Source organism: Ornithorhynchus anatinus, chromosome 5 (assembly GCF_004115215.2).
Source record: "Ornithorhynchus anatinus isolate Pmale09 chromosome 5, mOrnAna1.pri.v4, whole genome shotgun sequence".
NCBI classification, from domain to species: Eukaryota; Metazoa; Chordata; class Mammalia; order Monotremata; family Ornithorhynchidae; genus Ornithorhynchus; species Ornithorhynchus anatinus.
Genome location: NC_041732.1, coordinates 52,149,686 through 52,176,330, shown reverse-complemented (window position 1 = coordinate 52,176,330; position 26,645 = coordinate 52,149,686). Strand labels below are relative to the sequence as shown.

At 42.3% G+C, this 26,645-nt stretch overlaps 1 protein-coding gene across 2 annotated transcripts in view; it reads right to left on the bottom strand.

Moving 5' to 3' along the window:
• The window catches only part of RORA (RAR related orphan receptor A), a 111,843-nt gene that overhangs the window by 41,279 nt on the left and 43,919 nt on the right, over positions 1-26,645 (bottom strand). For both annotated transcript variants that reach the window (XM_029064825.2, XM_039912033.1), the window contains exon 2: positions 4,366-4,451. In XM_029064825.2, the coding sequence (XP_028920658.1) occupies positions 4,366-4,451 (86 nt within the window). The remainder of the gene's footprint in view (positions 1-4,365; positions 4,452-26,645) is intronic.

Below are 26,645 nucleotides of genomic sequence, written 5' to 3'. Positions count from 1 at the left end.
AGTTGTGTACTTTGAGGCAGGAAAATCAAAGCCCTACTTTTTTTAAAGTGACGCTATTGTGGTGTGTGGCGAACAGTTTTCCCAAGTGTAACCGGTCCTTCCATAACATGGAATTTTGGCTGGAATACGACAACATTCGGGAATGTTCTTTCGACGACATGCAGCTACCTAGATACAGCGCAAGAAGATACTGGAATAAATTGTGTTCACGTCGGATGGGAGTGCCGACCACAAGTGCTTTCCTTAAAGCACGGCTCTTCAAGAATGCATCCCTTGAAATACACCATAAATTACTGTTTAAAGTAATTATTATTACTAAGACTATTTCTTAGGATAAAATGATCTGGCTATCGGTGTCTTTATGAATCCTTGGGATCGTGTTATAGAGTTTTAATCACAGTTGATCGTGATAAAGTCAATTATTCTGTACTGTGAGAATAGTGTTGTTTTAGATTCAATCACATTTATTGAGTGATAATAATAATAATGTTGGTATTTGTTAAGCGCTTACTATGTGCCTTGCACTGTTCTAAGCGCTGGGGTAGACACAGGGGAATCAGGTTGTCCCACGTGGGGCTCACAGTCTTAATCCCCATTTTACAGATGAGGGAACTGAGGCACAGAGAAGTGAAGTGACTTGCCCACAGTCACACAGCTGACAAGTGGCAGAGCTGGGATTCGAACTCACGATCTCTGACTCCAAAGCCCGGGCTCTTTCCACTGCGCCACGAGTGCTTATTGTGTGCAGAGCACTGTATTAAGCTCTTGGGAGAGTACAATAAAAGAGCTGGTAGACACATTCCCTCCGTACAACGAGCTTATAGTCTAGAGGGAGATTACGGTCTAGAAGTCTGTTCTCGTCCAATCAGTCAATCAACGGTACTTATTGAGTGCTTACTATGAGCAGAACACTGTCGTACTGAGTGCCTGATTGGCATCTCCATGAAGCAGCATGGAGACCTGGCTTGGCTGTAAGCGAGAGGTCTACGCAGCTGGGGAGGAAGGCCTGAGAGGTAGGAAGCAGGGGAAGGGATGGAATAGAAGGAGGTTGGTCAGAGGTGAAGGTTAATACCGTTGGTATTTGTTAAGCGCTTACTATGTGCCGAGCACTGTTCTAAGCACTGGGGCAGATACAGGGTAATCAGGTTGCCCCTCGTGAGGCTCACAGTCTTATTCCCCATTTTACAGATGAGACTGTGAGCCCGTTGTTGGGCAGGGATTGTCCCCATCTGTTGCCGAACTGTCCATTCCAAGCGCTTAGTACAGTGCTCTGCACATAGTAAGCCCTCAATAGATACGACCGAATGAATGAAAGCTGGGAGAAGAGTGGGCAGGGGTCCGTTCCCAAGCCGACACCCTCCCCCCACACCCCGTTGCCTGTTAATGGCCTGGAAGCCCTGCCGTCTTTTCCAACACGGAGAAGTTGGACTTCAAAGCTCCAACCGGAAAGTGGAGAGGAGGAGTGGAGAAGGAGGTAGAGAGGAGCGATGGAGAAAACGCGGCACAGAACAACATGCCCTAGACGATGGAGCACTGGCCTGGGAGTCAGAAGGACCTGGGTTCTAATCCTGTCTATGCCATTTATGTGCTATGTGACCTTGGGCAAGTCGGTACTTCACGAGAAGCAGCATGGCTTAATGGATAGAGCACGGGCCTGGGAGTCAGAAGGTCATGGGTTCTAATCCCAACTCCACCACTTATAATAATGTGTATTTGTTAAGCGCTTAGTATGTGCAGAGCACTGTTCTAGGCGCTGGGGTAGACACAGGGGAATCAGGTTGTCCCACATGGGGATCACAGTCTTAATCCCCCTTTTACAGATGAGGTAACTGAGCCTCAGAGAAGTGAAGTGACTTGCCCACAGTCACACAGCTGACAAGCGGCAGAGCAGGGATTCGAACCCATGAGCTCTGACTCCAAAGCCCGTGCTCTTTCCACTGAGCCACGCTGCTTCTCTTTGCTGTGTGACCTTGGGTAAGTCACTTCTCTGTGTCTCATCTGTAAAACGGGGGATTAAGACTCTGAACTCCCCGTGGGAGACGGACTGTATCCAACCTGATGATCTTGTATCTACCCCAGCGCTTAGTACACTAAGTAAGCGCTTAACAAATATCATAAAACAAAACCACAAACAAACAGAACTAGGGATAGAAAGGGAAGCCCAAGTAAGCCTAGACCTCTGGCCTTTCCAGCCAGCCACATCGGACTGCCTCCCTCCGGAGACCCCAGATGAAGCGGGAAGGCCGCCTTGCGCGTCAGTTTTGGAGGGATGGATGGAGGCCATTGACTTTCCTGCATTGATTACATGTAACACCGGGTAGAGCTCATGGAGTCCCAGTGAATATCACCATTATCGCACACTCCCCCTTACCCCCTGCAGTCTCACAGCACATATGTACATATCTGTAATTTTGTTCATTTATACTAATGTATTTATCTGCTATTGTTTTAATGAGATGTTCATCCCCTTGATTCTATTTATTGCTATCGTTCTCGTCTGTCCGTCTCCCCGGATTAGACCGTAAGCCCGTCAGAGGGCAGGGACCGTCTCTATCTGTTACCGATTTGTACATTCCAAGCGCTTAGTACAGTGCTCTGCACATAGTAAGCGCTCAATAAATACTATTGAATGAAATAAATGCTATTGAATAATGTCTGTCTCCTCTTATCCGTCAACTCATTGCGGGCAGGGAATGTATCTGTTATATTGTACTCTCCCAGGTGCTTAGTACAGTGCTCTGCACACAGTAAGCACTCAATAAATACGACTGCCGGAATGACCGACTGGAAGTCCTATCCGCTAGACTGTACGCTCTCTCAAGCACCAAATACCACGCTCTGCATATAGTAAGCACTTATTAAATAGCGATGAATATCGCATGATTTCCAAATCACACTGTACAGGCTGGACTGTAGTAGGAGAGTAGTGAGGTGAGGTAGGTTGGGAAGAACTTATTGGGTGCTTTAAAGCCCACGGTAAGGAGTTTCCGTTTGATGCGGAGATGGGCGGGTGACCCCTGGAGGCACTGGAGGAGTGGGGAAACACGGACTGAATATTTTTTTCGAAAAATGATCTGGGCAGGCGTCACCTGGATAGAGGTACTGCCACTCCAAAGGGAGAAACTGCAAGTGTAAATTATGTAAAATATCTACAAAGCCAAAATAAAGTTCAGAAAGGAGCAGCGTGGCCTAGCGGAAAGAGCCCTGGCCTGAGAGTCAGAGGAACCCACTTGCCTGCTGTGTGACCTTGGGCAAATCTCTTAAGATGCTACCGGCTCTATTAAACTCTCCCAAGGCCTAAAGTACCATGCTCTGCACACAGTAAATGCTCAGTAAAAACAATTGATTGATTAACTTCTTTCTCTGTACTTCAGTTTCCTTATCGGTAAAATGACGATTAAATCCTACTCCCTCTTATTTACGCTATCAACCCCATGTGGGTCACGGACTATATCTGATCTGATTAACCCAGTGCTTAGAACACTGCTTACATATAGTAAATCCTGAACAAATACCAAAGTCATCATTAATATGTATTATTAACATCAAGAAGCAGCGTGACTTAGTGGAAAGAGCCCGGGCTTGGGAGTCAGAGATCATGAGTTCTAATCCCGGCTCTGCCACTTGTCAGCTGTGTGACTGTGGGCAAGTCACTTCACTTCTCTGTGCCTCCGTTCCCTCATCTGTAAAATGGGGATTAAGACTGTGATCCCCACGTGGGACAACCTGATCACCTTCTATCTACCCCAGTGCTTAGAACAGTGCTTGGCACATAGTAAACGTTTAACCAACACCATCGTTATCATTATTATCAAGGCTGACGCTTGGTGCTTAACTTGTCCGGTCACATGCCTATTTTGCACCGAAGAGATACTTCATCAAATCATATTCTGATACATTTCTAGATATCTGTGCATGAAAAAAGAAGCAAATAGCACATTAACAGCAATATAATGTTTGAATGGTTTTTCACTAAGAAGCAGTAAGAAACACAAAACCGTTCTCAACAAATCTAGGGTTAGCAGGATACTCTAACACAAATTACACATTGGGAGAAAGGCGTACTCTGCTCTAACTGAAATAAAAGATGCGCAGATGCAGATCGGTGGGGTGGGAGAGAAAGCAGAAGGAGCGTCACTCCGGAACAAACACTCGATTTTGGAGCAGTTGATCATGCAGCTTCTAATTCCTATGCCTTTGAGATCCTGGGGTCATTTATTACCACACCCACAGGTCTCTTAACTATTTAATGTCGCATCAGAGCATTCAAAATTTCAGGGTGCTCAAGTTTTACAAAAGCATAAGTCAAAACTGCCATGGCAAATCCCAGCATTTTATTAGAAAACAAACCCCAAAAAGGCTTACCTTGCAACCTTCACATGTAATGACACCATAATGGATTCCTGATGATTTGTCTCCACAGATCTTGCATGGAATAATTTCAATTTGAGCTGCAACAGAAGCACGCAACCAGTTAATTACATTTTCTTTTAAACACCTTATAAAAGCGTTCCCTGATCAGCATTTGTATAGTGAAAACTAATAACCTGCTAAACATTATACTGCATTAACTATTCATTGCTGAACTGTGAGGGTCTCCCTCTAGAGCCCTGGACTAAATTATGGCTGCTCGTTATATAATAGCTTTCGGGTTATTAAAATGGGTCATTTGAGAAGGTGTTTAAGAACCCACAAGAAGGCTGGAATCAGCATTTCAAAGCCTGAAAGAACTGGAGAGTTTGCATTTTAAGTCTCGGAAGCTAAACAGATAGTAAAACGATCCCTCCAATCTCATTCCTTCAGCGTTAGTTTTAAAAGGTCATAAATCCGTACCGGCTGAAAATCTCGGATATGCTGTTAGAGGAAAATACGTTCACAAAAGCCGTTTTTATTTAGCAGACACCATTAACCTAAATTCAAAAGATGATGAATAAATTACCAATGGCTGAGTTCTAAATTAAGAATCCTCGATTCATCCTTTTTTGACAAGCTATATCATGATAAATATCATCGCAGATATTGTGCACGATTCTTGACTCGGTTAAAATCAATCTGATTTTAATAATGATGTCTCCACAAATCGGGAAGTGTAGGTACAGGTTTACCTCGCACGTATTCTAACTCAGTTATTTAAAAACATCTCATCCTGGAAGACGAACTACAAAATGAATGTCCATTATGCCAAGCAAGCCCTGGAATAAGATTCAGTGCACTGCACTTCTAAGTGGGCACAGCATGCCCTGTTTGGAGTGGAGGGCGCCCACACTGAATAGCAAAGTGACTTCTTAAGAAATATAATAATTAGTCCAGCTGAACATTCAGAATCACCTACGATATGGAATTCAAAGATAACAACCAGAAAAACAGGACAAGGCAGCAAGAAACCTCACTAAGTCTAATCTTCTAAACCTACTTCATAGCCTTCAATATACATTAGTATGTCTCCAAAACAAAGACCTTCCATTTCTGAATGCACGTCATCTCTGTATTTACACAACTGCTTATTACAGTGGTGTTTTTGGTATTTGTATGGTACTTGGTATCTGTTAAGCACTAACTATGTGTTAAGCACTGTATTAAGTGCTGGGATAGATACACCTGCCTGCTGTGTGACCTTGGGCAAGTAACTTACATTTTCTGTGACTCAGTTCCTTCATCTGTAAAATGGGAATAAGTCTTCTTCCTCTCCCACTGTAAGCAGCATGAGGGTAAGGGACTGTGTCTGATCTGACTGTATCATGCCTACCCCAGCATTTGCCACATAGTAAGTACTTAACAAATGCCATAATTATACTTATTACCACTCATAGTGTACCCACCATCAGTGAATTTCTACACAGTCTTAGTAAAAAATGTTCAGAATTGATTGCTAGCAATGAACTGCACTCTAAGATGATTGCTTTCCTGTTACTTCAAATGGAATCACAGTGTTTTGAACAGCACATTAGTAGGGAGAGCAAGTGTCTGGGAGTCAGGAGACCCAGGTTCTGCCCTGGCTCTGTCACTGGTTTGCTATGTGACCCTAGTTAAGTCACTTAACCTTTGTGCTTCAATTTCCTCATCTTCTAAATGGGGAGAAGGTATCTGCTCTCCCTCTTAATTTGGGAACCAGGCACCTGATTTAATTACTTTGTACCTACACCAGCATTTAGTACATAGTAAGTGTTTTATAAATGCCATTATTATTATTGTTACTATTGCTGCATCCTCAGACTTAGACAAAACAAATCATTTAAGACAACTAAAATACGGGTTTGCTAAATATTCAATATTTGTCCTAAGTGTTTAAGCTACTTCCTGTATTACTTGGGATGTTTTTGTTTATCCTTGGCAAAATCTGCAGATTATGTTCCAGGTTATGTAACATGGTTTAGGGCTGTAATTAGCAATATTGCAATTTGAAATTCAACTTTCCCACGCTGGTGCTTGTTGATTTTGATTTGTTCAAGAACAATTCCTTGTACAATCTGAAACTGTGAATTCAAAGCATTTGTTGCTACTTTAACATTTCCATGTAGTCGATTTAAGCATTTATAATAACAGATCGGAATTTTTTAGTTAAAGAGTTTTTAGCTTCAGAAAACCAGGCAGAACTAAAAGGATCTTGAAGGGCAATAAGTGAATGGTTGACTATGATTTGTTTGGGATTTTCCATATTTTTACTCATGTTTAACACCTAATGATCATTTCAGAAATTAGAAATGATAAACCCCCAGTTCAATTTCCTCGTGCAGGTTGCTGAAGCAACTAAATCACCTTAGTTGTGAACCCTATGCTCTTAAGAGTTACCGAACATTTTCCTAAGAAATAGACAAGATAAAAACACATGTATAGCCACCCTGGAAATGAAAACCTGATTGGACCACATGAGCCTATCCTACTAGTTTAAAAGCATCTGGTGAAATCTATATTTAGGTACCTTAATACTACGCTTCATTAGGCCCCTGGACCAGAGCTAAATTTAGTTATTTTAGAATTTAGTCTGACTTTGCTGTTGGGTGATAATCTGAGTGAATGGAGTTGCTATGATCACTTTACCCCTCCACCATACACTGAAAAGTGTGATTCTCTGAGTTCTATGGAATAAACAGTCTGGGCTGGTTCTGGTCTAAAGCAGATCCAAGACCTATGTCTTGTTTTTATTGTTTTTTTTGAGTATCTGTTAAGCTCTTATTATGTGCTGAGAACGGTACCAAGCTCTGGAGTATATACAATAGCAGGTTGGACATAGGTCCTATTCTATGAGGGGCTCACAGTCTAAGTAGGATTTAATCCCCATTTTACAGATGAGAAACCTGAGGCACAGAGAAATTAGGTGATTTGCCCCAGGTCACAAAACAGACAAGTGGTGGAGGGGGGTTTAACACAGGTCTTCTGTCCTCCAGGTCTGGCCTCTTTCCACGAGGCTGAGGATCGACCCCGGGATATGGATGACCTGTGGGAACCCAGAACAAGTTTCAACCCTGAGCCTTGACAGTTGAGCCCATTTTAAGGACGACAAGGCAGGAAAGAAATCTCTGGTCCACATTTGGGTGATGGAGTTTGGGTCTTGGGTTCTCCCAGCAGGGGGTGATCAAAGGCCGAGCCCCATCTTCATCCTCACCTCCCTCCCTTGTCCAGACACTCATCTCTTGGGCTAAGTGGGAACTGGATGGCCCCCGGGTGTTTTTGTTTATTGTTAGGTTGTATTCTCCCAAACGCTTAGTACAGTAAGTGCTCAATAAATACGACTGATGACAAACTCAAGGGTAGGAGAGAGAACAGTCACATCCTGGTGAATACAAGGGCTTTATCAGGACCCAGAGACGAAGTGTGGTGGGGAAAGAACAAGAGCCTGGGAGTCAGAGGACCTGAGTTCTAATCCTGGCTCTGCCACTTGCCTTGGACAAGTCACATAACTGCCCAGTGCCTCAGTTACCTCATCTGTAAAATAGGGATTCAATACTTGGTCTCCCATTCTTATTTATACTGTGAGCTCCATAGGGGAAAGGGACTGTGTCCAACCTTATTTGCTTGTATTTGCCTCAGTGCTTAGTACAGTGTTGGGCACATAATAAACGCTATTCAACGATCACAATTATTATTAGAAGCATCATTATTATTAAGAAAGGTTCCAAATTGGAATGACCCCAGGCAAACTACCTGCTGTGGAGCTATTTTGATATTAAAATCATGGAAGGTTATGAAATTCAATGTTCTGCGGAGGCAGGTCTGGCCACAAAGCAAAGGGTGAGTGAAGGAATACGGGTAACAGATCCGTTTGGGCTGAATCTGTTCTCAAGCAAGACAACCATTCTTCAAGTTCTTCAAGACAACTGTCCTTCAAGGGTAGTTAAAATCCTTCCGTGAAAAACAAATAGGTCTTGCATCTCGATACATGCAGAGCGTGATCACTTGGGGGTAGAATGATCACTATCCCTGTCTGAGATGCCCTATACCTAATCAAATAATGCATTAATAGGCTTCTCGGGATAAGGGTCATCCATTTCCTTTCCAAATTCAAGGATTCTACAGGGAAGACATACGATTAACGAGACAGGAACATTTCAGAATGAAAATGACTTCAGTTTATACAATAATCTGGTTCCCCAAGGTTGATGTTTCAGCCTTTCATTACCAAAAAAAAATCTCTTTGCCTTCCAGGCCTCTCTCCCTCTTACCCTTGGTAGCCCGAGTCTTCTCAAAAGAATACTTGTTTGACTTGAATTAAGATTTTAGTCAACACTGGCATATAAGCTAAATAAGCTTCCTCAGAGCCTGCGATTACTATCAGGCATCCCCACCACCATCCCTGTTTACAAATATATCGATTAAATTAGGATGCTTACATAATCATCGCAGCCAACAAGATTACTGCCTAATGAGATGATTGAGACAATAAGTGCCCATCGGATCATGAACGGAATTAACGACGAAAGGTGCTACTCTGTAATATTTGGATTCTACATTTTCGGCTTCATTACCTAAATCATTTGCTCTCTCACGTACCCCAACCAGACTCTCCTTAAAAATTTTGCAGTGAAGAATTCTGCAGTTTCAAGACACTGACAACAAGTGGCAGTGGAGCTCCAGGAAACCCTTAAAGAGAAGGCTTTCAATTAATTAAATGATCAGCTGGCTAGTCACTCGTTTCACAATACACGTTTTAAAACCTCATTTACTCGTCTTTGGAAGACCACAACATCTGTCCCTGGAGACAGTTTTGTTTTGGTCCGGCCAGTGTCTCCTCTCACCCGAACATTTTAAAAATAAAATCAAACGCTCCCTCCGGGGCGATCGACGAGTCGTGCTCGAGTCGGTAACGCTACGAAATGCCCCCGCTGTGTCACCTCCTTGGATCTGCAAAAGGACTCAAAGGTCTTGGCCGGGGTTCAGGAATGGGCTCGGCAACTGTATTTAACACAAGGCCGGTTCACCAGGAAAACAGGAGTTAGTATAAATGCTTCCTGTGGGGCTCCTAAATTTCTCTAGCTATCTCCCACAGCCCCCAGGGGATAGGACATTCTTCTAATAGTAATAATAAGCTATTTGTTAAGCACTTACTGTGTTCCAAGCACCGTACTAAGCGCTGGGGTGGTTGCAACCATAACAGGTTGGACACAGTCCCCGTCCCACATGCGGCTCACAGTCTCAATCTCCATTTGACAGATGAGGGAACTGAGGCACAGAGAAGTCAAGTGACTTCCTCAAGGTCACGCAGCAGACAAGTGGCAGAGTCAGGATTAGAACCCATGACCTCCTGACCCCCAGGCCTATGCTCTAGCCACTGTGTCAGGCTTCTCCCCTTCTGGTCCCCTCACTCACCCTCCTGAACCAAACCCATCCAAGAATATGGAGGCTCCCCATTACTTCCGCATTTTCAGGGAAAGCCAAACAGAACAAGCTGGGGAAAGGAAAGTAACGCTTGTCATCAGCACCTGATTTTCAGAACTGTCTTTTGTCCCACTCTCAACCCCAAAGCACTTGTTTTTAAGTTATATTTGATAAATTCTTCATTTATATCGTCCGTACCCACCGTCTCCTCCTCTAGACTGTACGTTCCGTTGAGGGCAGAGAACGTGTCCGCTAACTCTTGTATCGCACTCTCCCAAGCGCTAAGTACAGTGCCCCGAACACGGTAAGCACTCAATAAATACCACTGATTGATTGATTGGTCACGAAGTCCCTCTCTAACACTCGCTTTGCTGGCTCATCAGCATTCCCACTGATTCCTCCATTCACTCTCTAACAATCTGGATGATTTCCCTTACCAGTGGGAAATCAAGCATAGCAGAAACATGACGACCAAACATATGGATTGCGCCTTTCGTGTACATTATTAGCAAGCAGGCCAGGAGCAGAAAATGCTTCAAAGATACCTAGATTGACTTAGGCCAAAAATGACTGATCATAATAGCATGACCCTGGATAAAAATTAAATTGTGCATAAATTCGTACACACCATGAACGACAGCGCTACTCTTCAGGAGAAGCGGCGTCGCCTAGTGGACAGAAAACAGGCCTTGAGTCGGAAGGACCTGGGTTCTAATCCCAGTTCCACCACTTGTCTGCTGCATTACCTTGGGCGAGTCACTTTTCTTCTCTGGGCCTCAGTTCCCTCATCTGTAAAATGGGGATTAGGACTGTGAGCCCCATGTGGGACAGGGACTGTGTCCAACCTGATTTGCTTATTTCTACCCCGGTATTTAGTACAGTGCCTGGCACCTAGTAAGCCCTTAACACATACCACTATTCATTATTATTATTATGAGACTATTATTATTATTATGAGACTATTATTGGGAAGCAGCGTGGCTCAGTGGAAAGAGCCTGGGCTTCGGAGTCAGAGGTCATGGGTTCGACTCCCGGCTCTGCCACTTGTCAGCCGTGAGACTGTGGGCGAGTCACTTCACTTCTCTGGGCCTCAGTTACCTCATCTGTAAAATGGGGATTAACCGTGAGCTTCACGTGGGACAACCTGATTACCCTGTATCTACCCCAGCGCTTAGAACAGTGCTCTGCACATAGTAAGCGCTTAACAAATACCAACATTATTATTATTATTATTATCTGAGTCTTCTTAACTCCTTTAGAGCCAGGCCAAGGTACAGAGGGTGAACACCTTGGTAAAAGTCACATGCAAGTTAATTTCCTCCTACTTCTTCCCTATTTATTCCAATCTTGTCCCCTGGTATTTGAAGTACCAGCAGATGATATCTCATCTATGCATCCCGTTCTAAAAGATCTCCGGAAGGCAGATTCCACCTCCCTTTCCATGTTTAACCCTCAGGGTTGGGAAATTCTTGCCCATCTTTAAACTCAATTCCTCCCGCTGTAGTTTTAAGCCGATTTCCTCTTATTTTCCTCTCAGTAGGACAACAGAACAGTTGGTCTCCACCTCCTATATAATATGACGTTCTACATTTCATTTAAGATAAAAAGGTACCTTTTTAAAACTTAACTTTTCTCAGATACTGGATTTTACTTTCCACCAAAGCAGTTTATGCCTTTTAAGGATCAACCACTTTATTCTGCCCGAATTTTAAATTCCAGGCATCGAAGGACTTTTCCGGTGGTGAATTAGAGACAGAGGTGACCTTTTTAAAAATTATCTGGCACTAATTCCTTCTTCAAAATAGAAGTATTCCTTTCGGCTGTAAATGCACAACCATAACACTGAGTTACGGAAGCTGGCCTCTGAAATTCTGCAATGGCGGGGTCTCTCGTATACAGATGAGGCCCTCTTTAAAATAACATTATAGCTTCACAGAATTAAATCACTGTAATCTCATGAAATCGGGGTCTTCGGGTGAACAGTGACTGCCCTCGTTCCATGGTCCAATCACTGATTTTCACACGGGTTATGCAAGTTTGTGCCAAGACACACGTTCTCTAATTGCACTAAAGACGTTACTCCAGCAGAGGGGTGAGTGCAGGGGATGTATCATATTTGTTTGCAGCTGCAACTCCTGTATGTGTTCTTTTGCTGTGATTTCTTCTCAACAAGTACAGATTTCCATGAACTAATTAACTGTCGGCACAGGTTACTGGGCAATTAGTAACAGGGAAGCAGCGTGGCTCAGTTGAAAGAGCCTGGGCTTCGGAGTCAGAGGTCATGAGTTCAAATCCCGGCTCTGCCACTTGTCAGCTGTGTGACTAGGGGCAGGTCACTTCACTTCTCTGTGCCTCAGTTACCTCATCTGTAAAATAGGGATTAACTGTGAGCCTCACGTGGGACGACCCGATGACCCTGTATCTCCCCCAGCGCTTAGAACGGTGCTCGGCACATAGTAAGCGCTTAACGAACACCAACATTATTATTATTATTAGATGGCTTTCTCCCCTAAGTGGTCTGTGTAAGCTACTAACACTACTGTCTCTCTCTTTCTCCCAACTCGCCCTCCTCCCACTCCGCTCCCCAACATTAATTCCCCTCCTTCTTTCTCAGGTTGAAATGCTTCCAATCAAGCCTCCTATTCCTTGTCCTTGAGAAGCACCGTGGCCTAGTGGATACGGCACGGGCCTGGGAGATGGAAGGACCTGGGTTCTAATTTTGGCTCCGCCCTTGTCTGCTGTGTGACTTTGGGCAAGTCATTCATTTCTCTGTGCCTCAATTACCTCATCTGTAAAATGGGAATTTAGACTGTGAACCCCACGTGAGACTGGGACTGTGTCCCACTTGATAACCTTGTAATAATAATAATAATGATGGTGGTATTTGTTAAGCGCTTACTATGTGCCAAGCACTGTTCTAAGCGTGGAGGTAGATACAAGGTCCAGGTTGTCCCACGTAAGGCTCACAGTCTTCATCCCCATTTTAATAATAGTAACGTTGGTATTTGTTAAGCGCTTACTATGTGCCGAGCACTGTTCTAAGCGCTGGGGTAGACACAGGGGAATCAGGGTGTCCCATGTGGGGCTCATAGTCTTAATCCCTATTTTACAGATGAGGTAACTGAGGCACAGTGAAGTTAAGTGACTTGCCCAAGGTCACACAGCTGACAAGCGGCAGAACTGGGATTAGAACCCATGACCTCTGACTCCCAAGCGCGGGCTCTTGCCACTGAGCCACGTTGCTTCTCTATCTAGCCCAGTGCTTAGAACAGAGGTTGACACATAGTAAGCATAGTAACAAATACCATTACTGTTACTGTACTCATTTCCTGGGATAAAATCTGATTGCTATCCACCAAAATGGCAGGCTTAATATCTCTTTTTTGTCAGCATCACTAGATGCTGGCGATTTTTATGCCCCCGCCCCAAGTTCACTTGAAAATAAACTAGAGGCAGATTTGGAGAAATGACCAAAGAGCTGGATATTCAGCTCACCAGGACTTCAGCAGCGTGGCTCCGTGGAAGGAGCACGGGCTTGGGAGTCAGAGGTCATGAGTTCGAATCCCGGCTCTGCCCCTTGTCAGCTGTGTGACTATGGGCAGGTCACTTCACTTCTCTGTGCCTCAGTTACCTCATCTGTAACATGGGGATTAACTGTGAGCCTCACGTGGAACAACCTGTTTACCCTGTATCTATCCCAGCGCTTAGAACAGTGCTCGGCACGTAGTAAGCGCTTAACAAATACCAACGTTTTTTTTTTTTTTAAGTCCCTGTGAGACCTTGGAAGAGTTACTTACGCCTTGTTTTCTCCAACTGTAAAATGGGAATAACACTACCTCCCAGGCTGGGTGTGAGGATTAAAGAAGGTTTGTAAAATCCTTTGAAGATGAAAAGCACTACATAAGTGCCAAGCTTTAAGAAGCTTGGCAGATGACTCTTGGCAGGGGCCACGACGCCGTTCACTCCACTACCCGCGTGCATATTTCTGCCACAGGAGGGGAAAAAAAAAAAGGAAAAATACCCACCGCACTGTAATTTGCACCTGTTAACTTTTTGTGTGTGATGGGTTTTTTTTGCCCTTCCCTAAGAACTACCAGATGTACTAACCCACCTGCTAGGAATTATTTATATCTCGAACTGGGAGGAGACACTTTGAGGCAGGGAATGTGGGTACCGACCCTGTTACATCGTACCCTCCCTTTAGTAATAATAATAATCGTACTTGTTAAGCACTTACTATGTGTTAAGCACTGTTCTAAGCACTGGGGTAGTTACAAGGTATGACTCAAGGCCTGGGGGTCAGAAGGACCTGGGTGCTAAACCCTGCTCCGCCACGTATCTGCTGTGTGACCTTGAGCAAGTCACTTCCCTTCTCTGGGCCTCGTTACGCACGCACTTACTATGTGCCAACCACTGTTCTAAGCACTGGGATAGATACAGGTTAATCAGTTTGGACCCAATCCCTGTCCCACATAGGGCTCACACTCTTAATCACACTCTTAATCTTCAGGAGTGAAGCAGCGTGGCTCAGTGGAAAGAGCAGGGGCCTGCGAGTCAGAGGTCGTGGGTTCAAATTCCGGCTCTGCCACTTGTCAGCTATGTGACTGTGGGCAAGTCACTTAACTTCTCTGGGCCTCGGTTCCCTCATCTGTAAAATGGGGATGAAGACTGTGAACCTCACGTGGGACAACCTGATTACCCTGTATCTATCCCAGCGCTTAGAACAGTGCTCTGCACATAGTAAGCGCTTAACAAATACCAACATTATCATTATTAATCCCCATTTTACGGATGAGGTAATTGAGTCCCCCAACTGTGCCTCGGTTACCTTACCTGTAAAATAATAATCATAACTATAATCATGGTATCTGTTAAGCGCTTACTATGTGCCAGGCACTGTAAATTGGGGATTAAGAGTGTGAGTCCCATGTGGGACAGGGATTGGGTCCAAACTGATTAACCTGTATCTATCCCAGTGCTTAGAACAGTGCTTGGCACATAGTAAGTGCTTAATAAGAGGCCCACAGAAGGGAAATGACTTGCTCAAGGTCACACGTGGCGGAGCATGGCTTAGCACCCAGGTCCTTCTGACTCCCAGTCCCGTGTTGTAGCCACTGAGCCTCACTGCTTCTTAGTACTTAATTCAGTGCTCTGCACCCAGTAAGCGCTCAATAAGTACAATTGATTAAGACCTCACAAACTAAGTCCATGCTACTGCGGTAGTCTGCTGAGCTATTATATTTAAATCCAAGTACTTAGAGGGTAATTTAGCAATACTACCCTTCTCATCTGCTACAGGCATTCACTGACATCAACCCGAGAGTGCTCAGTCCACTCCTCTGCCTTTTCACCTGCATGTCCTTCCACCGGTGTTAAACATTTCAATAGGCTTCACCCCTTTCCTACAATTTAAGTTATATCTTGGAACCTTAACCTGTTTTGATTTCTCTATATAAGAGAGTTTTATAAGAACTTTTCAAAAGTTACCTCTTCATTTGTTTAGGCAAAAGAAAAGCTATCCAAAAAGTATAAAAGATGGTTTAGAATCTGTTCTAGCCTCAGTGAGGGTTCTTCAGCTCTCCCATGATCAAGGAGGCATAAATGAAATAACATTTTGTGAGACACTACTTAAACCACCCTTTGATTCTGACATTTTTTGAGCTTTGGGACCAGAAAGCCATGGAACACAAAGCCAGCTAGGCACACTCTCTTACACAGTTACATGAGTTTCTGGAAAAAAAAAAAAACAGTTGCTCTTTCCTTGTGAACTGAATGCTAATCCCATAAGAAACACTCACAGTGAAAAGGACAACTTTGAGGAAAGTAAACCAAAGTGGCACAGCTGGAAATTTTCATTCATCTCCCACAAGGAAAATGCTATCAAGATGAATGAAGTAGAGAGATTTTCAAACACTTGGAAGAGAAGATCGCCTCAGTTCTCTTGTTCAACTAAATCCCGGGCCTTCCCACTCCTTTTGGCTGCATGTCTTTATAGAGCTTTTCTGCCAACTGAAAATCGAACAGAGCAACATAGTGGAGTGATAAGGAGTACTGCTCTCTTGTCCGCACTACATATTCAGTCAGGAGCATAAAGGTTGAACAGATTCTCAGTTGAATTGGATTTCCCTTCCCTAGGAACCTTAGAAATGCCACCCAGGGTCAAACCAGGATTCAACCTCTGACAGAGGCACTGTATTTTAAGAAATGGAGTTTTCCTCCTGCAGTAGGATCAGAGTGAAGGTAATGGGCAAGCTGATTGTACTAACTGTGGCTTCTGTGGAGAGGCAGCGTGGCTTAGTGGAAAGAGCTCGGGCTTGGGAGTCAGAGGTCGTGGGTTCTAATCCCGGCTCCGTGACTTGTCAGCTGTGTGACTCTGGGAAAGTCACTTAGCTTGTCTGTTCCTCAGTTACCTCATCTGTAAACTAACGAATAAGACTGTGAGCCCTACGTGGGACAAACTGATTACCTTGTATCTATCCCAGTGCTGAGAACAGTGCTTGGCACATAGTATGCTTAACAAAAACCATCATCATCACTATTATTATTGTTATTAGTATTATATTACAGTGTCAAGGAAAAAGGTATCATTTTTTTCCCAAATAAAGTCATGATAGGATGTGGCTTTCTACCAGTGTCTTTTGAAACAGGAAGTATCTTTGTACTATTATTTTGTGTGCTGCTGGAGAGGAAAATGAAACTCTGATAATCAGTTCTACATCATTTTTCTTTCTTTTTCTAACATCAGCCACTCTTCTTACTCCCCTATGGCTTGTTTCCTTTTTTCAGTGATGATAAAGCACCACATTTGGGGTCAGCGTATCTCTCACTAACTAAAGAGGTCATTGTGGTCAATACTCTCCTTACATTATGTAAGCTTGTTTTCCACAACAATTCGACATAAATTTCGGGGGGTATCTTTACAGGTTTACTCCTTTCCATTTACCAGAAATTTTTAATTATGCTTGGATCAATCTGAATCTTAAAAACATTTGCAAACCCTGCAGAACACTGACTCTAAACAGACACCAAGGTATGAACATCCCTTTCCCTCAAGTCCACTTCCATTATAGACTCACACTGTCATGCTGTTATTCAAGTTCTTAGAGAAATAGGACATTTCAGTAAAGGTGAATGTATATGGCAATCCAGATACATAAAATAATTTAAACAGATTCAAAAGCGTGAAGAAGATGGTGGGGATTAAGAATGATAATAAGGGAAAAAGATAATAAAGAACAAAAAGAGCATGGCTTGGTGGACAGAACATAGGCCTGGGACTCAGAAGGGACTTGGGTTCTAGTCCCAGCCCTGCCTGTTTGCTGTGTGACCTTGGGCAAATCACTTGACTTCTCTGTGCCTCGGTTGCCTCATCTGTAAAATAACAATAACAATAATCGTGGTGTTTGTTAAGCGCTTACTATGTGCCAGGCACTGTAAAATGGGGATTAAGAGTGTGAGCCCCATGTGGGATAGGGATTGTGTCCCAACTGATTAACTTGTATCTATCCCAGTGCTTAGAACAGTGCTTGGCATGTACTAAGTGCTTAATAAGTCCCATAATAATAGTAATAATTATCATTGATATTTTATTAAAAATATTTTGGTAACACTGAATTATTTTGAGGTTTTTATATTTCCCTGTAGAATACTTTGTTGAGGCAAATTCTCATTTGAAAAGTGAACCCTAGTTTATTGGCTCTGATACTATTTGTTTTACCACAATTCATACGATCCCTACTGTTTATAGAAGGGAAGAAAACAACAAAAACCAGCCGGGATGCTGCTTGCAATACTGTCTCAAAATTGTTAACAAATTCAGATAAATTCACAGAGGTAACACGGTAATATAAACGGTGAGTTGAGGAGCAACAGTGGCCTGCCTAGTGGAAAGAGCACGGGCTAGAGAGTCGGAGGGCCTGAGTTCTAATCCTGGCTCCACCATTTGCCTGCTCTGTGGCCTTGGCCAAATCATTTAACTTCTCTGTGCCTCAGTTTCATTATCTGTAAGGAGGGGATTCAATACCGGTCTCTCTCCCGCTTAGTCCGTAAGCCACATGTGGGACACAACTATGTCTGAGCTGATTACCTTATATCTACTCCAGCGTTTAGAACAGTGACAAGACCACAATAATAATACAAATAACAATAATAACACTTCTTAAAATGTAAAATACATTTTTCAAGAATTACTTACTGGTAATTTTCTGGTAGAATACATTCTTAAAAAAATACATTTCTTTACCCAAGTTGACATTGGGTTTACTGGAACAAATCATAAATAGCTCAACAGGAAAGATGCTACTCAAAATCATGTTTTTAGTTCGATTTGGAGGGCAGCTCCTACAGATATGTACAACTGAAAGTGGAACAAGTTAGTTTGGGCATTTATAAAATCATAGTGGTATCTGGACTTGAAACCCTACCAGTATTAGGAAGTCCTACACATTTTAATCACTGAATTTGTTCCACTTAAGTGCTACCTTAAACACAAATACTAGAGAAAGGGCAACATCTCAAAATGTGAAGCTTCTATGGAAAGTTTAGATTGGGTCACTTTTATTTATCTAACAAAAAGCATTAGCGAAAAAGTGTTCCTCAGATGAGAGTAGGTGAAGAGAGAATATCTAGATCCTGTCCTAATAAGAACATAAAAGTTCTTTTTAATCTCTGAATTTCAGAGCTTCATCTTGCCACATCCAAAGAACAGATGAATCTGTGAAGGCTTATTATGCATCAAGTGACTTAAACATGTTATGACAGATGCATGTTTTCAAAAAACATGCTTTTTTGTACCTATTTGGCCAAGGAAGAAGAGGCAGAGGATAATCACTAATGATAACATACCAATTTTATTAAGGAATTTTCAATTCTTCCATTGGCAAGTGCATTATTGTTCTCTTCTAAGTTACTCTAAAAGCTTCCCATTGATTAGAACCATATAAAAGATTGAGCTGACTTTTCCTGGCAGGGGGCCCAGGAATCTCTAGAAAATTTCTATGCTTGTTCTCAGACCCAGGGGAAGTGAGCTAGAAGCAGGGATGAGGCATAGGTGCTGATGGTGCTATCCCAAAGGGAAGCAACAGAGTAAGAGTTGAGTAAATACCACTGATTGATTGAGTCATCTGGTTAATAATTAGTGGGTAAAGAGAGAAAAGACTTGGAAGAGAAGGTGTTAAGGAAGTAGGTATTCAAGAGGCAAAGCAGCACTGGTTGTGGGGTATGAAGAGAGGTCTACTTAGGTATCAACAGAAGAAAAATCCCCACAAAATCCAAATTATTTAGATGTCAAAGGAAACCCTCTATTGGGTACAGGTGATTCAACTCGAATAGTTGTGAATCTGCATTGCATCATTCTCTAAACTCATACGCCGAGGCCTATAAAATACCAGTGGTGGTCCAATAGCTCTAAAAAAACCTTTCGATTTATTTTTTTATATAACCACCTCTTCCTGCAAAAGAGAAAACTTGGGTGAGCAAGTCTCTCTTCAAGCTATCAGGCTTACACTCCTCGACTTAAAAGTATCGGTCCACATTCATACCATCTGTAAAACATATCCAACAATTTTCATCCATCTGGCCTCTGAATTTAAACCAGTAATGGAAACTAAAATATCTAAGAAAGGGGGGAAAGAGGGAGGGTTAGAAAAATAGACTTTAGGTAACAGTTTCGAGAACATATGTGTCCTGTCTCATACAGGAAGGAAGCACTGACAGAGTCTCCGCTCTGAAAATGAAAGAAATTTCCTTCAGATAAAATGGCTACTTGGGTCTTTGACTGCTTTAGTCATAGAACAAAGACCCATAAGGATATGAGATGTCAAACAAGAATGAAACCAATGTAGAAACGGCAGGCGGTGGTAAAGATCGCAACTGTCACTCGCTTAGTTGGCTGGAAACCACAAAATCAATTGGCTCGTCAGCGGTGACAGTGGATCTGGGAGGTGGGATGAGGGTGGGGAGGTAGCAAAAATGAAAACTGAGTCAAAGCCATTCTAGAAAACCGAAAACAGGGTAGGGATGAACTTTCCAAACCCGGCAGGTGTCACTACCGCCAGGAAGAAATGGTTGGGATGGAGATTGGATCAGTCAGTCGTATTTAATGACTGCTTACTGTGTGCAGAACACTGTTCTAAGCATTGGGGAGAGTTCCTATTCACAGTATAACAGGACACTTCCCTGCCCACATGAGCTTAAGGTCTATGTGCGGAATTGGGGGCTCAGATAAGCAAAAGCCATTCACCAATTCACGGGTGCTACTTTGGTAATGAGAACACCCTGAAATGTTCTCATCCAGATTCAGCATTAGAACTTTAATGCATAAATCACTCCTTTTCTGACCTGCGTTTGGCATAAGCAGCTACTGGGACATAGGTATTGGAACTGTGTCTTCCCACCTGTACTTTCAAAAACAAATTCTAGATTCTTAGTGTCAACCAAAGTAAATTCCTCTGAATAATATGCCTTACTGATGCAATGAAAATGGTACAACGCAAGACATTATGACGCAACCATAAAGCAAAATGCGTTCTTCTCAAAATAAACAACTTCCACGGCAGGAGTGTATTTGAGCTGAACGTGTCGGAAGCGGCTCTGCAGTTTATGTGTTTACATAGGGATTCTTTTTCACTTTCCTCCCGGAAGCCTCTAATTAGGCAGTGTTGCTTTGAACCAGTAGCTGCAGACTATCTGGGTTGCAGATCTTTTCCCATTGCCACGGTTTTTTCAAACAAAACCTCTTCTGTGCATGTCTCAGTGTTTCACGTTGTATGATCCCAAGCTACAGTTAATTGTGCCAGTCTTCGCATGCCAATAAGAACTCATAAGAACTCAGAGGAGAGACTTCTGAGGAGATTCTAGATGCTAAAGAAAGTAATATTTTGCTATTCAATAGGCAACACTCTTTCCCATGAACGACCATTAAACCAACATCTGGCAGACTGCTAAGGGCCACTCTATAGCTCAAGTGGAACAAGTGGTAATGACACAAAGCGGTGACTCTAGTTATAAAAGACACTTTGCAAGTGGGATACTACTGAATCCCAGCCAAATTCCAATTCATATGACTTGATTCCGGCTAACTAAACCGCCCCTAATTTGAGGTGGAATTCTCATTCATTCTCATATATTCCTTGCCCCTCTCTCTCCCCCCTTCACTTTCCCAGAGAAAGCTTAATTTGGTAAGCTCTTTACTGAGCACAACAAAATGGATATGACAGAATGAAAGGATGGTATTAATAACACAAACTTTTAATATTGGTTACAAGCAGGCTTCTAACGTTTTATGCCTCTTCTCCCAAGAAAAACAGTGCTTTCATTGAAGGCAAGGGTAGGATAGTTTAACTTGCTGTACTTAGAATCAGATTTTTATGTGATTATATCAGTCATGTTCTGGTATTACTGAAGTAATGATTACACAAAATGAGTGAGAATATTTGTGAAATCAGACCTCTTGAAGAGATTCCTATAAAACAAAAATAATCCAGTAGGGACAGCTTTAAGATTTCTCTTTGGGTTTTTTTTTTTCTATTTGCCGGGCCTTTTTATTTTGAGTGTGTGTCTGTATTTATAAGCAGTGAGTCTCCTTTTCCATCCCCCCACATAGTAAAGAGGTTATGTCCATATGACTTCAAAGGTGCAAAAGCTACCTTTTTTAAGTATTAAATCATAAAGTCAAAGGAATTCATTTTTCTGTTTCTTCTGAAAGCGATGTCCTGATAATACGAGGTTTATAACATATCTCTATGGTTTCAATATCTGCCTGACACTCTTCCTCCCTCCTGACACTGGGTTTTCTATACTGTTGATTCATTTTTGGAGAGCTTAAGAACAAAAATGGTAATTGCATAACTATGTAGTCCTTTAATGCTCCAAAATCTTTTTTTAATGTTGAAATCTGTGAAAGGGTAAATTACAATTCACCAAAGCCTATTTTTCAAGAAATCATCGTGGCTAGAAAAGGTAAAAAACACCTTTCCAGATATTGGGAAAAAAAAAAATAAAAGTGCATCTTCGTTGCTATGATGCCTTATGTGCAAAACACCTACACCTTGCTCCCTCTCTTAGGGAACTCGAATTAAATATGTTTAACACTAACAAATCTTCTTAGGAACGGTCTCCAAAATGACAGGAGCCTTGTAATCTGCTTTAGGTAAAGAAGTGTCAAGATTAATGATTATGTAAGCGTTTCCCAAAGTCTGAAAACAATAATCAACTCCCATTTTTCTATGTGCAAAGGCTGTCAGTTGACTCTTCAAAATCCCATTTAAAAACTGTAAAATCCCCTTTATGTACAAAGTTTTAGAGAAAAAAACATTAAACCAAGGGCAAGGAACTATATGATTTGAAAACTCTGTTTTTTTATCCATTTCGTCTTATGCAAAATATCACACTCAAATCATTTCTTAAGTAACCAAAATTTAGCACTGGTAGATTTAGAAAGATAAAAATCTTGCCATCACTTGGAGATGGCTGATAAATTGCCAACTAACCAACAGTGGGTTTGGGTCTGATCTGCTTATCTAGTATCTACCCCAGTGCTTAGTAAGTACAGTGACTAGCAAATACCACCCCTGACCTACAGCAATGATGTATATATCCTTATATTCTGCTGCTTCCCCTACCTGTAATTTGTCTGGCTCTCTAGATCATAAATTACTTATGGAGAGGGATCATATCCACCAATGCTATCTTCTTCTATTCTCCCAAGTGCTTAGTACAGTGGTCTACACACAGTAAGTCCTCAACAGATGCCACTGATTGACTATGATCTAATTATTATTATTAAGCATTGTGGTCTAGTGGAAAAAGCACGGGCCTGGGAGAGAGAGGACCTGGGTCCTAATTCCAACTCTGCCAGTTGCCTAATGGGTGACGTTGAGCAAGTCAAAATCAATCAATCGTGACTCATTTTTACTGAGCACTCACTGTGTACACAGAGCACTGTGTTAAGCATCTGGGAGAGTACAGTATAACGGAGTTGGTAGACATGTTCCCTGCCCACTATGAACTTACTTCTCACTTCTCTGTGTCTCAGTTTCCTCATCCATAAAATGGGGATTCAATGCCTCTTCTTTCTGCCTACTTAGACCGTGACCGTTGTGTGGGGCAGGGACTGTATCTGACCTGATTAAGTTGAATCTACCCTGGCACTTCGAACAGAGCTTCTCAATAGTAAGCGCTTAACAATTACCATAGTAATAATAATAACGGCTTTATCTTTCAGAAACAATGAGGATCCATCTACTCAGACCTCTCTGAAATCCTTGGATGGTTCTACCTGGGCCAAGAAAGACAGAGCTCAACATTTGAGGCTGTTTGCTCCCACCATCTCCTCCAGGTTTCAGATTCAGTGGGCTGTTCCACCTTCTTGTCTACTCTTTCACTGTTCTGCCCTCTTGGGCTTTCAGAGAGGTCACGTGTGGTGGTGAGCATCTCCTTTCTTTTCCCTTGTTTCCATGCCCCAGACTCTAACCATCACCTTTGCCTTGGGTAGATGGGTGGGGGGGGCCTAGACAGCAACTTCAAAACCAAATCTGTCAACATTTCACAAGTGCAGCTAGGTGACAAAACTGAGTTTCCTCATTGTCAAATGGGGATGCAATACCCTCTCTCCCTTCCATTTAGACTGAAAGCCCCAGGAGGGACATAAAATGTGTGTGACCCGATAATCTTGTGCTTAGCACGGTGCTGGACACATAGTAAATGCTTAAAAAGTATAATAATAACAATAATAACAAATCTCAGCAACTTATTAACTGACAAGATTAATTTTAAGATGAGGCTTATTGCCAAATCAAACGATCCCTTTGGGGTACCATCTTAATCAAGTGAGACACAGACAGATACAAATTCATCATAATATATAGTCTCAGGTGGCTTTTAAGGAAAGAAAGTAGGCTTTTTGTGTGAAAAGGAGATTTAGAATAATGAAATTCAAACTCTCCCCAAGGATTTCCCTAAAAATGCTGTCATTCACTTAGAACTTCTGTGCCTTTGGTTCCCATTTGTAAACTAGGGATCATAAAGATATTCAGAGGAAACAGGCTTCATCTATGGTACACCGCGTACAGAGAAAGAATAGCTACAGAGACTATGAAATTTCTAACTCATAAAAATGAATCTTGTAAAAATGTCAAATGATTTAAGAACCTGTAAACAGTTTTAATAAATTGCTGATTCCATATTATTCAGGCCAAAGAATAAAAGCTAAGCCTAAAATTTACATCAAAATCTCCAATAAAATCTCAGCTAGATGCTAATTAAATGTTTGCAGTTAGAAACTGGGTTTCAGAAAGTAAGCATATTGAACACAAGAGAGATAGGCTTTGCTTTACCTTAAATAATAATAATGATATTACAGTACTTGTTAAGCACTATGTGTCAAGCACTGTTCTAAGCACTGGGGTAGGTACAGGTCAATCAGGTTGGACACAGTTCCAGTCCCACGTCGGACCAGAGTTTAATTAGGAAGGAGTAGGATTTAATCTCCATTTTATAGATGAGGTAACTGAGGCACAGAGAAGTAAATGGATTTGCCCAAGGTCACGAACAGACACTTGATAGATCAGGATTAGAACCCAGGTCCTCTGACTCCCTGGTCCATGCTCTTTCCACTAGGCCACACTGCTTCTCAAGTTTATGGCATATTGTCAGTGGAAGCTATCAGTCAGTTCCCCAGTAGTTTCCCTTACCTACTTTCCCATTTGAACTTCCCACACATCAGCAAATAAATTTCATTAGACATTTAATGACCTTAGGTAGTATCAATATTTGTTATGCTTCAGACTTCAAAATGGAATTGACAAACTGCCAAGAAAGCCCTGCATTTTCCTGATTACATTTATTTTTCTTCCCAAAAAGCTGCTTGGTAATTTGTAGATTCTTTGTCTTCGACAATGAGGATTTAAATAATGCCCGAGCATCAAAATGTGAGTCTGCCCCAGGGGCTTTGTGCAGAAGGTAAGAGTAGTCATCACGACTTTCCGCTCCTCACCACTTTAATGAAATGAAACCAATGGTAACTTTTTTAAAGTTTGCTTTTTCTGTATGTCACTGCATTCAAATGGGTTTTCAGAAATCAAGCTCTGAAAAATGGAAAAAAAAATCTTATTACATGGACTACCCGCTTAATTAGAAAATTAAATGAGTAAGTTTACACAGCCTACAGCTAGGACACAGGTTGTTATTGAAAGTAACCATCAAAATGCTTTATGGTTTCACAGCCAGAGTAGGAGGCTTGAAAGGACTCGGTGGTTTTGATGCTCTTTAGAAATTGCATCTATTGAGCCATAGCAATTCGTGTTGGTGATCCTTAATGTCAGTCGTGCAAAAGCTCTGAGCCTCTGTGAAGATTAAAGCCAACCCCCCCCATAAAATGCGTTAATTCTCATTATTGTTTGATGAACTAAGATGTTCTTTGTACCTTAAAATTTCTAAAACAAGGATCGTTGTATAATTAGTTCTGGCATTGAGATATAGAGACTGTCCTAAGTGAAGAGGAAGGCCAAGTGAATTGAAGTGAACAACTGTCATGGAGAAGAAAACGCTTTCAAATCCAAGAAGTCATTTGCCTTACGGTAGCTTTAACGAAGCTTTTAAGTGAAAAAATAATTAACACTAGAGGTTAGACATAGCCTCCGGTGCTGGTATGCGAGGAAGAGCTATACCACTGAACGCTGAATTTCTTGATATGAGAGGTTTAACGAAGCCTTGGTGAACATGGATATTTGAGAATAGGTAAGAAAAAAAATCTTTGGAACTGATATCACGTTTGTGTGCTATGAGCTGTTAAGTCTAAATATTAGTTAAGAACCCTGATTGAATACATTGTTGGTAAACCAAAGAAAAAGAAAAAATCCAACAGAAAGCAGAATTAAGATAGAGGCTTCCATTTATTCTAAAGTATTACTTTAAAATTTGAATTCTATTTTACTGCTGTTCCCTTGAAACAGTATCCGACTTCGGCTTCAGTGAAACTTTCCTGGTTCTCCTCCTATCTCGCTGACAGCTCCTCTCGGTCTCTTTCGCAGGCTCCTCCTCTGCCTCCCACCCTTGGACGGAGGGTTCTCTCAAGGCTTAATTCTGGGTCCCCTTCATCTACACCCACTTACTTGGAGAATCCATTTGCTCCCATGACTTTGACTACCACTTCGATATGGATGATTCCCAAATTTACCTCTCTACCCTGACCCCGACCTCTCCCCTTCTCTGCAGTCTCACGTTCTCCTGCCTTCAGAACCTGAATGTCCTACAGACGCCTCAAATTAAACATGTCCAAAACAGAACTCCTGCCCTTCCCACCACTGTAAACAATACCACTATCCCCCCATCTCATAAGCCCGTAACCTTGGTGTTGTCCTCGTCTTGTCTCTCTCATAGAGCAAAGCATTCAATCTGCCAACAAATCCCATTAGTTCTACCTTCACTACAATGTTAAAATCTGCCCTTTTCTCTCCATCCAAACTGCTTCTACCCTGATCCAAGCACTTATCCTATGCTGCCTTGACTATTGCATCTGACTCCTCACTTACGCCCCCGCCAAAAAAACCTCCAGTCCTCCAGAACCACCAGTTGTTGCCCATCCACCTCCAAATCAAACTCCTTAACGCTGGCTTTAGAGCACTCCATCAGCTCACCCCCTCCTATCTTGCCTCACGTATCTCCTACTACAGCCCAGCCCACACCCTCCGCTCCTCTAGCGCCAGCTTCCTCACTGTGCCCCGATCTCATCTATCTCGCCAATGACCCCTTTCCCATGTCCTCCCTCTGGCCTGGAACTCCTTTCCGCTCCGTTTACATCCAGACCACTCTCCCCACCTTCAAAGTCTTATTAA